At 35.9% G+C, this 15,814-nt stretch overlaps 1 protein-coding gene across 1 annotated transcript in view; it reads left to right on the top strand.

The window, feature by feature from the left end:
• The window catches only part of vipr1b (vasoactive intestinal peptide receptor 1b), a 251,631-nt gene that overhangs the window by 209,920 nt on the left and 25,897 nt on the right, over positions 1 to 15,814 (top strand). The window contains exons 8-10 of the mRNA XM_028804190.2: positions 3,661 to 3,721; positions 9,925 to 9,991; positions 13,574 to 13,665. Of these exons, the coding sequence (XP_028660023.2) occupies positions 3,661 to 3,721; positions 9,925 to 9,991; positions 13,574 to 13,665 (220 nt within the window). The remainder of the gene's footprint in view (positions 1 to 3,660; positions 3,722 to 9,924; positions 9,992 to 13,573; positions 13,666 to 15,814) is intronic.

Raw genomic sequence — 15,814 nt, 5'->3', positions numbered from 1 at the left:
GCCATTGATATTATGAGTATTGCATTATTCTACACTATATGGTTTGACCAATGCACCAGCATTTTTTCAAAATTTTATAAAATTTTTGAAGGCAACAGATTTACTATTTACGGATTTACTATTTGGTCTATTAAAAGGCTTATGAACCAGAGATAAATTCCTGGGTTTGCCTCAATCATATTCATGGTGCTAAATTGCTACAGAAATTTCTCTCCCACCACACAAAGACACCTAATGGATGGATTTGGAGCCCTAGTCTTATGACAGGCCTTTGTTTTAATTCACAATTTAAATTTGTCTCTGCATTAGTTTATATATTTTTTTAGTTTTTTCTCCCTTTCCATTGTTTTGAAGAACAAGGAATCATTTCTGTAATTAGCTTGAGAACTTGAGGTCATTTTTAGGCATCCAAAATTATTTTACATCTTGGTGTGCTGCCATTTTATTTTCCTTGTGCACCTCAGTTTTTTGAGAGGATTTGTTTATGTTCCTATTCCCTTTGCTACGACATGGCAATCAGGAGTTACGATAAATTAACATCACCATAGTGAATGTATAAAGGTCAGCACCATGCACTTGCTGGTTTCCAAAGATCGGATTTAAATGAACAAAAAACTTTTGTGGTTATAAATCCTTCCACAGTTTAGGTTTTCTTGCACAGAGACAAAAGTTTTTTCCAGTATGTTTAGGCATTCTGCCCTGTTCATTTTTAAGTCAGTCCCAACAAGCTGCTCAGTTCCTACTGTTTGAAAAGCATCTCATTAGCACTAGACTGCCAATACCATTCCTAAGAATGGAGATGGTGTTAGCTGATGTATCTACAGTGTTTGTTTTGCAGTATACATACCACTTAGTATTCTAGACTAAACTGACATTAGATCACAAAATGTTCTACATGTTGTTTTTTGAGGCCAATCTGATGGATTTCTTTAAAAAAAACTATCGCTTCACAAACTTTTCTTATTGCAGCTACAAAGTTCCATAACAAATTTGGTGTGACAATTGGTCTTTTGGTAGATTTCTTTAGAAAATTTAGAGGAACGGGCTCTTTTCACTCCTGCACAATGGACTGCACTGAGCTCCAAGGGACATATAGCACTCTTGAAGTGACTTTATACCTTTCTGCCCAGCTTGTTCTTTTCTACACTCAAATGACTGACTTGCTTGGAATGCTCTTTTATCTTCATTTTGAAACTGTCTTTAAAAGGTCTATGTCATATTGTGAAGCTTTGCAGAGAGTATGCGTCATTATCATTAGACAACCAGGTGATCCACTTAATTTTATACACTGGTAGAACCCATTAGGAACTTTTAGTATGTGCTAATTAAATATTTAGTTATTTAGACAGCCAAATGAAAGATTCAGCAGTTGCACTGAATATATTGAAAGCCGACTTAAAAAAAAAAGAAGTGGTGGCTAGTAATGCTTTACATTTAATTTGTCACTGATAATTAATTATGTGCTTGGTTAAATGATCATTTTCATAGCAATTTATGGCAACAATACTTTTTAGTTTTACTCAGGTACATTTGTGTTTTGCTCCATTACATTTCTGTGTCACCCTGTTATATTCCAGATTTTTCACTTTGTTTTTTTTTTTGTTTGTTTGTTTGTTTTTTCAAAACCCTTCTATTGCAAAGACCTTCCAGTAGCATCTCTTCATCAGATGGCTTATTTTGCGCATTTCATTGGTTATTTTCTGCTATCAGTCAGTCCATCATCCTATTTGTGGAAGCCAGAAGTGAATCCCCATCACTTTCTGAAGTTCTAAGTTTTACCAAGCTTTAAAGAAAAGTGCTACCCAAAAATGATACCTTTAAATATGTTACTTAGCTCATGTAGTTGGTCGTGAAGGCTGAAAAAAAAATTTAAGTTATGTTTTTATAAAGAACATATATAAAAAGTTTCAGATAGAACAGGACCCAGTGATGATCAAAGCTGGACAACAGCAATTTTATATCAAAAACTTCATTATAAAAAATCAATGATAATCGTTGTGCGCAAAATGTCAGGTCATCCAGTTGCATGCTCACAATGTGCAAAGCACATGTATTTCTGCTAAAATATTGTTAAATAATCAACTACCGAAAATTAAACTAGTCCATACACAGGACGCCCCTTCACACAAGATTAAATTTTTGAATTAAAGACCTACCACTCTCCTTCATTTCTTGGTCAAGATTACTGCCAAAGTCTAAACTGAAAATCAGTTCTATCTTTTGACAAAACCTAAATTTTATACAAAAACTTGTGGTTAAAAATGAAACTCCCAGCTCTCATATTTCGGGTCAAAAAAGCAAAGCGCACACCAAAAAGTTGTTTTTTATCCTCATTCTTGGATAACCAGGAAATGACTTTTATATCATCATGACGTGCCACACACTTCTGGTCTTTTCTTCATAGCAGCATTATGGCAACTACTTCCAAAAGGTAATAAAAAATTTTAACCCCATTAAAACAAGTTCAAAACTAAAAATAAACTTTAGAAATTAATTGAGTAACCCAAAATGGCATGTATAAAGTCCCAAATAAAAGCTTGAAAAGTGTGGGGGAAAGAAAAAAAACAAAACCAAATCTGTAGCACCCGTGTTTCACATGCAGAGTCAGAAGTGTTCTTGGGATATTTAATAGTAATACAGTGTATTGTTTTGTCATCTTATTTGTATGCCTGCAAGTGACTAGCAATGATCAGGAATTACTGTTATTTTGTCACGCTTCAAGTGTGAGTGATAAAAAATGGTAATCTGGCAGTTTCATTGGATAAAAATCTGCAGCATTGATTAAATTATCTTTTAAAGTTTTGTGATTTTCATGTCAGAAAACCCTACATCATGATCCTAAGCCAAACTTTGATAAAAAAAATCTGTATTAACTTATTTTGACCTTTTAATACCACCTCATATGAAAACAGGAAATGTGTCCATGATCATGTTCTTAGATAGATAGATAGATAGATAGATAGATAGATAGATAGATAGATAGATAGATAGATAGATAGATAGATAGATAGATAGATAGATAGATAGATAGATAGATAGATAGATAGATAGATAGATACTTTATTAATCCCACGGGGAAATTCACTTGTCTACTAAATAAGGAAAATCTGGAAGTCTCCTGATTCTACATTCTGACGGAAGTAAAACTGATTATTTTGTACAGCAAAATATGTGGAATTGATGGCCTAAAATTCTCCACCACTATTCTCTATGCACTTGTGTCTCCCGTGTTATTCAAATGTGATTTTTCAGTTGCATGCATTTAATTCAGTATAATTTATGGCTTAACTGCAGTAATTTTACAGAAATGTTTTAGGATTTTGAGTGTTCTCTTGTAAGACTTTTATAAAAAATTTTGTGAAATAATACAGCATTATCACATTTCAGTTGATATGAAATACTTATAATGAGACACACCATGATGTTTTAAGACTTGAGCATATAATACAGAAAAGGCATCTTAAGGGGAATAATTTTGAGTGACTCTTGATGTGACAGACAAAGGCACGTCTGTGATTTTCTATTTTCTTTTTTTACTTTTCTCCATAATGGTTCATGTATGTAGTTTCCCAACTCTATTGATTATTTTATGCTGGTTCAGAAATTGTTCACTCTTTTGATATGTTTTTTATCTTTTTCTTTTTCAATCTCTATGTTTAGGGGGTCCATCAGTATTCATTGCTGCATGGAGCATCACAAGGGCTTATCTTTATGATAAAGGGTGAGTTTTTTAAGAAAAAATTAACTCCAGTACAATGTTTCCGCCTTATAAGTACTGATTTTAATCAGTTGAATGGTCAGTAAAGATGGTACAGTATGTTTTTCTTTTTGTGAGCTGATTAAAGTCCAAGGCCTTAATAGACTCAATAAATAACAATCTCAGAGCAAAAAAATGATTTTTTACTAAACTAAATAACAAATTGCTTTTTGTACTCAGGGACGAGAACAAGAGCTGTGTTCAGATATCAGAAGAGTTGGGAGTGACACTTGAGACAGGAGCTCTTGCGCTGCAAAATGGAGCTTATTAAATAAAAAAGTGCACATCACTAAACACCTGTTTTTGGTGAATGCACTTAATTCACTTTTAAAGATTTTTGAGAGCCAAACATACAGTATACAAGGGTAAATAAAAAAGTAATGGCAATTTGAAGAGTACACGAAATCTGTAACATATAGAGTCTGACGCAATGCAACACATTCACAATGGCTTATACGTACTTCAAACTCACACAGCACAGCACTCTGCCATTAGTCTAGTTAAAGCCAAAGTAAAATGAACATGGACGGTCCTCTCCGGGATTACACCATTAATGAACTGCACGCTGTAGTGAGATTTCTTTGGGCAGAGGGAGTGAGACCTGCTGAAATTCACAGAAGGATGTTGGCTCAGTACAGAAGTGAAAACAGTATGACTCATGAAAAAGTTTATGAATGTGTAGAAAATTTTAAAGCAGGAAGAACAAGTGTATCTGACAAAGCTCAATCTGGCTGTCTATCAATATCACACACACACACACACACACACAAGTCCACAATTACATTTTCTGGTGCTTGATTCAACAATGGTGCAATCCACCGAAGGAGTGTTTATGTTCATTTGACCTTGGCTTTAAGTAGACTAACATCAGCTTCTAGCTATTACAGTTACAGTGTAATTTTCCAGTTGCCTTTAGTTTTTGATTTACCGTCGTTCCTGTAGCCACACCCAAAAAGCAGGAGCATTGGTTGGGGCAATAGCTCTTTACACGTCTTTAGTATGTAAAAAAAATGCTGAAGTGCCTGGATAAAAAACCTAAAGAAAGGAGGAGAACATGCAAGCTCTGAAAAGACAGTGGCCAGATCAGGATTTCAGCCTAGTCTCCAGGGCCTAGCGACATCAGAATTAACAACTGCATCACCAGTTGAGGGGAATACAATTGTTAATAATAAATAATATGAAGTCTTTGGGTTGTTGTGGAGTAAATCTTTGCATTAGGACTTCATATATGCCACAATCATATAATATTGACCCAATTACTTTTATGTTTTGCAACAGTCCTGAAGAGCAAATTACTGTATTAAATTGGTAGTGTGAACATGTGAAGTTATCAAGCTAGCTTAGAGAGCATATGAAGATCAGGTTATGTAATTAAATCAAGATTTTGGATTTCGTGGCTTTTGCATTATCTCTTACTGTATTATCCAAGACAGAAGTTGTTGTGTGTGTTTGGAGGGTTGTGGGTTGTTATAATAATTATATATATATAATTTTTCTTGAGGTTTTGCAAAGTTTTAATCTCCCCCTTGGGACAAATAAAGTTCTATCTATCTATCTATCTATCTATCTATCTATCTATCTATCTATCTATCTATCTATCTATCTATCTATCTATCTATCTATCTATCTATCTATCTATCTATCTATCTATCTATCTATCTATCTATCTATCTATCTATCTGTTGCTTTACATTTCTTTCTTTCTGTCTGTTTGTCTGTCTGTCCGTCTAACATATATTGCCTTCTTTCTTTCTGACTGTCTGTCTATCTAGCATATAGTGCCTTCTATCTATCTATCTATCTATCTATCTATCTATCTATCTATCTATCTATCTATCTATCTATCTATCTGTCTGTCTGTCTGTCTGTCTGTCTGTCTGTCTGTCTGTCTGTCTGTCTGTCTGTCTGTCTGTCTGTCTGTCTGTCTAGCATATAGTTCCTTCTTTCTGTCTTTCTGTTTGTCTGTATGTTTGTCTATCTATCTATCTATCTATCTATCTATCTATCTATCTATCTATCTATCTATCTATCTATCTATCTATCTATCTATCTATCTATCTATCTATCTATCTATCTATCTCCCATCCAAGTATTGGCTGGGCTTAACGTCAGGTGACTTACCTGGTGCTGGTGGTATGGTTGTTATCCCTTCAGTTCTTTTTAATATTTGCATTGAGCTAATTCCAGAGCACCAAAATAAGGACTACTTTTCTAAACTAGAAGACTGGGTTATGTTTGTTTTTTTGCAGTCACTTTCTAAATCCACCCTTTAAAGATATGTCAGGCCACATGTATTAGGTAACATTTTAGCCACATTTTTGTTTGACAGAGATCTAGTTTAAGCACATAATTACCATTAAAAAATAAAATACAGAAAAGCTAAAAGAATATATTTTGTGTTCAGTGTTGTCAAGAAAAGCTGTAACGACCTCTAAACCTATAATGAAATGAGCAAGTTCATGAAATGATTGGTTTATTTCTTTAAAAATTTAGCTAGGGTAATAACCTAGTACCCTAATTTGAAATAATGGGTGCATTTTTTTGGTATAATGAGCATTTTTTGACAACTGAGGAGTATGACTCCTAATTATTTTATGATATCATAGAGAAGGGTTTACTGTTGTAAAGACTATTTTAAGCAGAAAGTTACTGTTTAAATGAAAAATGTATAGAAAATGTTTATCTGTGCTGTTTCAATAAGTAGAGAAATGTGAATTTAATGAGTGAAAAAAACAGTTCAGAGGAAATAACTGCAGAATGTCGTGATCATCAGTGCATAATCTGAAAAGCGTAACTCTCCAATATTGATTTTCATTTGAAAAAATGCAACACCTGTTTCTAAGTGAACATAAGGAAAGAGAAGTAATAAACTGTAAATAATTTAAAAATGCTCCACAGATCAGCTTCTATTCAGTTGTAAAGTTTTACTTTTGTGAAGTCAGCATGCCAACAAGAAAATAAACACATAAATAATACACAGTTGTGGGTTTATGACATAAATAAGAGAGAATCTGAAAGTTCAGTCCTCTAAGAAAGGAGTCAGAAGATGGAGGCATCACATGAACTTGATGGAAAGAATGCCAACTACACCAAAGCATAAAATGAGATAGTTATGGACAGATCATCATTCAGAGGTTAACTTATAAATTTATAAAAAATGAAATAGAAAACTAAGATAATGCAACCATACTGCATTGAAAAACAACCTGGAAAGGTTATTAGGTCATTTTGTTCTTATAAAAAAAGTACTTTTGTTTCCTCCTAACTAAAAACAACATCAGCAAAGTTTGGATGAAAATAGGCCATTCAGTTCAGCTTTCACTTTAGCTGTTTCTCTTTCAAAATATTTTCAAAACTGCAAGTTCTCTAAAATTTTACCATCAATTGTACTTATTAGTTGCTTATTTAATTTAATTTAATTTAATTTATTTATTTTTGTTAATATTTGCTTATTTCATATATGTAGTTCTCTATGTGACTCACTAGCAATGGTTTCATTTGGCAGTATACACCTGTAAATATTATCATTTTAATCTTCGTTACACATCTTTGGGAATTAACTGTAATAATAGATAGATAGATAGATAGATAGATAGATAGATAGATAGATAGATAGATAGATAGATAGATAGATAGATAGATAGATAGATAGATAGATAGATAGATAGATCTTTATTGTCATTGTCACATTTACAAAGGAACAACGAAATTGAAGGTGCAATCGACTCAGTGTGAGGAATAAGAGTTAAAAAGACAAGAAGAGAGAAAATAATACCAAACCGAATAGTAATAAATATACAAATTGCACTTGTTGACTTAAGGTCTATATTGCACATTGGTAGAACAATATGGACCAGTTTTATTCTGAGTTCAGGGCCATGATTGCTTTCGGATAAAAGCTGTTTTTAAGGCGGTTTGTCCTGTTTTCATTGCTCTGTATCTCTTACCCGATGGCAAAAGCTGGAAGAGGCAATGACCGGGATGTGATGAATCCTATGAAATGTCAATTGCTTTTTTGCGGCATCGGGAGGTGTAGATTTGTTCCAGAGTGGGGAGGGTACAACCAATTGTTCTCTCCGCTGTCCTGACGACCCTGTGGAGCGCTTTCTTTTCTGAGGAAGTGCAGCTGACGTACCACAAACACAGTCCGTACGTGAGCACACTCTCGATGGAACAGTGATAAAAAGCAAGGAGCAGATTTTTTGGGAGATGGTTCTTTCTGAGAATTCTCAGAAAATACAGTCTCTGCTGCGCCTTCTTCAGCAGCTCCTTGGTGTTGGCTCTCCAGGTCAGGTCATCCTCCAGCTCCCAGAAATCTGAACACCGGGACCCTCTCCACACAGGCCCCGCCAATGATGAGTGGCTGGATGTCAGTTTTGTTTTTCCTAAAGTCAATAACAAGCTCCTTTGTTTTTTTGGTGTTGAGGAGCAGGTTATTGACTGTACACCACTCTGACAGTCGCTCCACCTCGTCCCTGTATGCTAGCTCACCCTCCTTGCCCGAGATGAGTCCGACCACCGTTGTGTCATCCGCGAACTTTATAATCTTGTTGCTATGGTGAGTGGGGACACAGTCATATGTGTAGAGGGTGTAGAGGAGCGGGCTGAGCACACAACCCTGCGGCATCCCGGTGTTGAGGCTGAGAGCAGTGGATGTGTGGAGACCCAGCCTGACCCTCTGGGAGCAACCAGACAGGAAGTCCAGTATCCAACTGCAGGTGAGTGATGGAAGTCCCAGATCTGCCAGTTTGGACACCAGTCGTTGTGCTTGATAATAGTGATCTTAGGCCTGATCACCAAAATAACTTGAGATAGCTTACACCAAAGAAATAGACTTACCGTCACAGTGGTGCCAGGAAAACCAAATACTGTATGCCCCTTAAAGTCAGCAAAGCCAATGAGTTAGTAATAGATTACTGGATGTTTCTCATCTACTGTACATCAGCATGAATGCAGTGGAGAGAATCAGCAACTTTAACTTTCTTGAAGTTACCATCAGAGATAACCAAAAGTGGTCACAGCACATCTCAGCTATCGCTAGGAAGGCTTTTTACTTTTTCAGACATCTAATGAAAACCTGATGTCTATTTGGTTCTTTTTTATGTTTCTGGTTTCCATTAGGGCTTTTTGTAATGTATAAATTCATTCTACTATTAAATTTTACTTTTGATGAAAGTAAATTATTTCCATGTCTCCCTGCAGTGCCATCTTTGTTTTCTGTGGTTGCTGCCATTCTGTGGTCAGTTTTGTTAAAGTTTGGTACTGCTTTGCTTAGCATGGAAGCCTGGGAGTGTGTAAGGCCCTGCTTTCCTAGAATGTAAGCATTTTACTGGCTGTTCAAGATTGTAGATACTAAAAAAACTACGATCTTATGTGTCAGTTATGGCTCTTCAGTTTACGTACAATAGTTTGTTTCTTGACTTTTGATTAATGTTTTGGGTCTGATGCCAGGCATTTTTGATTCCCCGTTTTTTCAATTTGGCCAGGGTTTTTGATAAATATTTGCCTTCTGGGCACTTAACCTGCCATTGCTTCGTCCTAGGTATGACGTTAACCTGCATCCAGCCCTGCAAGCAGGTCCTCCAACTTGCAGGAAAAACTCAGGAGTTGGTGACAGGATTGGCACTGCAGCCACCATAAAAAATCCTCACATTGTTCCAGTGTGGTGCTGAGGTGCCACCCGTTGCACGGCTACACTCAGGTTCCAATCCAGGTGGACCGCCGTGTGGTGGGTGCAGCAACATGCTGTAATCAGCGCATGCTCCCAATCTCTCCTCTCTCTCTCTTCATTCAGTTGCCTAAGTGCCAGGTCCTTTGCCAGGTCAGGGACAAAATTTAAACTTAATCTGGTTGGGACACCAGTCAACTGGAGGCCATAGTCACATACATTGCAGAACAGGACAATATGTATAACATCAGCAGCAGCATAATGAAGACAAAATTAGCATTTTTCCGTAACATTTCTTTCTAATTGCATTGCATCTGTGTCAGTAACATGCATTAACAGAATGAATTTTCAGTAAAAGTATTGGTAAATGATTTTTTCTTTTGTCATTATATATTCATTCTTTTGTATTAAGCTTCAAAATTATTAATGTAATCTTCCCTGCCTGTGTTCCTACTTAAAAAGTTAATTATTATTATTATTTTTTTTTTTTTTGTAAAAGTTGCTGGAATGATATTGAACCTCCATACTGGTGGATCATCAAAGCCCCAATTTTGGTTTCCATACTGGTAAGTGGTTAACCTTAACAAATGAGCAGCATTTTTAAAACTACAAATTTTCTACATTTATGTAATTGCCTTCATTTGAAGACATGGGTAGTAAGAGATACCGTATTTTTGGCTTACAAGATGAGGACATTAATATCAACAGTTCCATATTTATAATTGTTTTGGTTAAAATATATTTTTTAATACGATATTTTCTATATTTTCTGGAATACCATGAAAAAGGCTGTAATCTTCTACGAATTCCATAACAATATGAACAAAATAAGTTAGAGAATTTTCCAATACCATATAAAAGGAGCCCCAAAGGATCAACACTGAGGAAGTGCTTCCTGCAGACAGATGGGCCTCATGAAGGTGTTTATGGGTTTTGAGAAACTTTCCAACATTAACTGATAATTGTAGTATTGCGGATTCTTGATCCTCATCCCCATTTGCAGTACTCAAAAGTATTCCAAAAAAGAACACAACCCAAAATCCTTAATATACAGTATATACACTGCTAGCAGGGAAGTTTAGTGGTTAAGGTTTTGGACTTCAAACCCTGAAGTTGTGGGTTCAAATCATGTTACTGACACTGTGTGACCATGAGCAAGCCACTTCACCAAAAGAAATGTAACCAGTTTTATCTTAAGTGTATAAAGGCGTTAGCCATATAATTAAATCATAATAATAATATAGCAAAAGAAAAATGCCAATGAGCTCATACCTCACCAGGGAACTGAAGCAATAGGAATACAGTATATAGGGCTGTAAGAAAGTCCTAATTGCAAACAAGTGGGGTAAGTGGGGTAACAAACCTACAATAAACATAAAAAAGATAGGCGATGGTAAAAAATTAAAACAAAGACAATACTAATATTGACAAATTAAAAGCATATAGTAACAAATGATAGTCATCCCAAAAAAAAAGGCAGAAAGAAAGGAGCTATGCAGTGACATTGTTGTTGTGATTTAAGTTTGTAATTTATTTTTTTGTGAGAAATCCAGGATGGTTTTTCCACAATCTGTTCATCTATTCTGGAGTTTTCTGACCGATATTAGTTTCTATCCGAAATGTGTCTTGAAAAATGTGTACATTGTTTAAATCATTCTGTGATACCATTTTGTTTTGTTCACCAGTGCAACATTTTTGCCAAGGTTGCATTCACTATTACTATTGTAAATTACCCACAAACCCCTGTGAGTGCTTGTGGTGTGACTTCATCAGTGGGACCATATAAAGGTTAATGTGTGCAGTCATGAACCGTTCGAATATTAGATAAAACCACCTTTACTGTAATTCATTGAAATTTAAACTGTTTCTAGTTATCTAACATTTGTTCTAGCAATTGAATCTTTGACCATAGTGCAGTTTGATTTTTTCCTTCTGCTTCTCTTTTGACCTTGCTTTCCCTTTCTGATCCCTTTATAAAAGCTTTTACTGTTTGTTTTTGAATCACAACAATTGTAGAACCCTCAAAGGCTTGATTGCACTTGCTTTGAGTGTTTCCCATGGTTTCTTTTTTCTCATGGGCTTCTTTAAAGGACACCAGTTTCCTTGCACAGTCCAAATAGATGCTGTCAGATTAAACGACAGCTCTAAGCTAGCTCAGTATCAGCATGTATGGGTGTTATAATGAGTGTGCCTCCATGTACAGTGTACTCATGTATAAGTCGGGTCTTGAAACCCAAAAAATCGATCATAAAATCAGACCCTGACTTATACACCTGTTCAAAAATGCGACACCTAATTTTTTTTGCTTACATCTTGCTTCCTCCAATCTCACATCAGTTTCTCAGATGCATCAAATTTTGTTGCAGCAGCGCAGGTACCAATTTCTTTCGCTACTTCAATGATGTTTAATTTAAGGGATGCTCTTACGATAAAGGTGTATGAGGATGTGAGATACAAAAAACACAAAACAGTGCAAATGTTGCTCGGAATAGTTTGGGTATTTCCGTGTGGTCACGTGGGCACAATACATAGAAAAAAAAGGCAGTGTGCTCTGTGGTTACTCTCTCAGGTAGGCGTTAGCATATCATAATCTCCTGGACCAATAGCGTGAGTTTTCCGCATTCAACTTACACGACCGACATTATAAAATACCAGAAATTTTATGGTAAATTCAAGTCCCGACTTATCCACCACGAGTATACACGGTAAGTACTTCAGTTTTGGGCTGCCATGATTAAATGATATAATCGATTAAAAATTTTAGTCAAATTGTATTTTCTTAATCAACTAGTTGCCCCTGCCTTTCTCACACACTGTGTGCCTAATGCTAAGATTCCTTGTGCTGTTTTTGAGTGGCTAATCATGACGGCTGCCACATTACATTCAGCAGAAGAAGGTTCCTTCAAACACTGGGCAAAATTCTCCTCTTTGTGGGAGTATTTCGCTCATAAATCTGATGAATTGGTTGTTCCTTGTGTAAAAAACAGATTGTGTTCCAAAACGGAACTAGCTCAATGCATGGCTACCTGAAGAGGAAGCTCCACAGAAAGTATAGCATAGGACCGTATGTAACCCACTTACATTCAATTAATAGTTCTTTTAGTGTTGTGAAGCTGGTTATCTTGAAGAATTCAGGCTAGTGACTAGCATCAAGGTGAAAGTTAAAGTTATGTTTTAGATATTTTTTCAGACAGCACAGATAAATTGTCTGATAAATGCACGTCTGTTGTCAGCATTTGTTACTCTCAAATAAAATGCTATTGACCATCCTAGAAAGACAGCTTGAGTCAGCCCATTAAATAATGTTTCCTAGATCAGGGAGAACTGGAGCATTTTCCACTTTGTCTAAAATGAAGTGCTATTTTCCAGGGACTGTCTGGTTTTATAGAGCCCCGACTGGAATGAGCCAGACCAGGTCAGGGTGCCATGAACAGGGTCAATTTCCTTCACTGGGTGGCTTCTAAGAGCTGCAAGTAGAAACAGCGGGAGTGTCTCCTCTCATCCCAGGGTGGTACCACTTACCTCAGCAAATCCAGGAAGGTGGTCCCTGGACGCACATGTCTGATAGTGTGTATTGTCAAGTTGACCTGTTATAAAGTTTTATATTTTGTTCTATTTTAATCACAGTTTCTAATTTATTATTGACATCTATGATGTTCATAATGTGTGAGCATGGTGCGGATTTCTTCAGTGGGGGTAGTGAAGTGAGGTGAGGAAGGAACTCTTGAACTTCCCTATCCTGGGGCCCATGGGGGTCTTATCAAGGCTTGTTCCTAACAATTGCAACACACACTTATGCTTACCTTTTCAGTTCCATTTGAAATTTATCATCATGTGCACTTGATTATGACCTCATTTCATTTTATGCAATTTTGTAATTCAAATTGGATTTGAAAATAAAAATGTATAAATATTTATGAACCTTTGATAAATTAGACCCATTGTGTGTTGGTGGAACTGCTGGGGACAGTTAGGAAGTATATTCTAAATATGATACAACAAAATGCTGATATCATACCTGACAAGCAGCTTACTAGTCTGAATCAAAGCAAAAAAAAATGATAAGTGAATACCAAAAATGCATAAAAAATGTCAAAAGTTAACAGAATGACTAACCACCTTTGTCTTATTTTATTTTATTGTTTCAGATTAATTTCATTCTTTTCATCTGTATTATTCGAATACTGATCCAAAAGCTTCATTCTGCTGATGTTGGAAAAAATGAGTCCAGCCAGTATTTGTGAGTATGGCAATTAGAGACGTTCTTGATTTATTTTGCTCTGAATTAAACTTTTTCATAGCAAATTTATGAAAGAGATCAAAATACTAAGCAAAGCTTACAGTAATGTGAATATCTTTCAGCGCGAGTCTGAATCTGAAAGAGGTAGTCTTAATTTCTATTTTTAATTGATTACTGATTCATTTATAGGTGATAAAATCTGTAAATACCAAAATTCCGTCCTTTGTGGTTTATACGGTATACTTATTGTTTCAAAACTAAGTCAACATGGATGCTAAAACCAGTAAAATCAAGTATGATGCTATCATTTAATTTCTAAAGTGAGATGCCAATTGCTGTATATGCCATCAGAGATTCACTCTCCCCTATTCAATGATTGTGAGGAACAAACCCCTGTATATGCCACAGTTCACCGATGGACTGCAGAATTTTTTTGCCATCTTTTCAAGATGATCCAAGATGTATTAAACTAAGTTCTAATGATCCCCATTACCTAGATGTTCACGGGTACAGTCTAAGAAGTTATGATGTCTGATACCATCAACGTTAAATAATGGTGTGACAGTTCTCTTCATCTTCATGACTGTGCATAAACTAAAAGTTTTTCTTCACTTGATCATAGTGTACTCTGGCTTTGAAACTTTTAATGTTGTAATGTTTTAATTTTGCTTAGTAGTTAGGCATGGGCAATAGATTCCATTAGCTCTCTGGTTTTGGACCTGTATTTTCTAGCTTAATACTTGGATTCTTCTCGTTTCCATATTTCATCTTTTCTGTGCTCCATGTTATGATAAATTATTTTTTCATTTTCTTTTCTCTTTTTGAAATAAGACAATTTTGAATTATATTATTTTGCTTATTATTTGTTATTTCTGTTCAAATACACTTTAAATACACTGTAATTTTCTGTGTTTTGTGGTTGGAGCCATAGGAGGTGGGGCCACACTGGTGTCACTTCTACTGGGTCCTCATTCTAGCTTTAAGTCTGCCAGAAAGAGAATAACCAGCAGGTTTTTTGGGGGGGGTTATGTTACATTTTTTTAAAGTTAAAAATATCTTATCATTCTTCTTCGAGCAAGGCTATACTAGGTGCTGTCATTTTGTGAGCATTTGGTTGGGTGTTGCTAGGTTACGATCTGAAGGTCATGGTAACGACCAGCAGTGATGCCAAATTCCATGTGCCTTAATATGTAAATGAAAATATATCTCAGCCTGTCGATTTAAGAGGATTTATTTTCATACAGTCTGCAATGTTGGATCCCATAGTCCTTTGGGATACAGCCAGAATGGTTTCTTGGTTTCAGTGCATTGCTGACATCAGGCTTGACATCATGGTTCAAACGTGTAATGGTCAGTGAGGACATTTCCTGGTTTTCATGTTTTAGTTTATTGGGTGTTGTTGTTTGGTATCTGTCTTCTGTTTTTGACTTAGTTTTGATTCTGCCTACATCTTTCTCCTGGTCCCATTTAAAATTATTATTATATCTTTACTCTATAATGTAAGGATGAAAAAGACTAGTCAACTCAACTCAATTTTATTGTCATTCATTCACATACATTGTATATAATTGAACGAAATTTCATTCCTTACAGTCCCCAGTGCATCGGCAAAACAACATATATTTGACATATACCATAACATTACCAAAAACTAGAACAACAGTACAATATAGTAAGACTAGAGATGCAGGACTATAAAGCTTGCACAATGCTCGATATCCATATTAAAGTGCAGAGTGCAAATTGACAGTACATACAGTAATTGGGGGAATATTATAGGGATATGGTACTGGGTGACATGTAGGAGTTCAGAAGTCTGACAGCTTGGAGAAAGAAGCTGTTTTAGGACCTGGCTGTGCTGGTTCTAATGCTACGGTACCTTCTACCTGACAGCAGGAGGTGTGTGATGGGTTAGAGATGTCTTTCACAATGCCATGGGCTCTATGCAGATAGAGTGTCTGAAAGATGTCCTTTATTGAGGAGAGGGAGACCCCTATGATCCTCTCGGTGGTCCTCACTACATGCAGCAGAGTCTTGCGCTCATGGGCTTTGCTGTTCCCAAAATACACAGTGATACAGTTTTTCAGAACGCTCTCCACTGCATAAAAGGTGGTAAGAATGTGTTGTGGTCAGCTGACTCGCTTCAGTC

This window comes from Erpetoichthys calabaricus, chromosome 6 (assembly GCF_900747795.2).
Source record: "Erpetoichthys calabaricus chromosome 6, fErpCal1.3, whole genome shotgun sequence".
Lineage (NCBI taxonomy): Eukaryota > Metazoa > Chordata > Cladistia > Polypteriformes > Polypteridae > Erpetoichthys > Erpetoichthys calabaricus.
The sequence above is the reverse complement of the archived record's forward strand: the minus strand, read 5'-3'. Positions and strand labels throughout refer to the sequence as shown.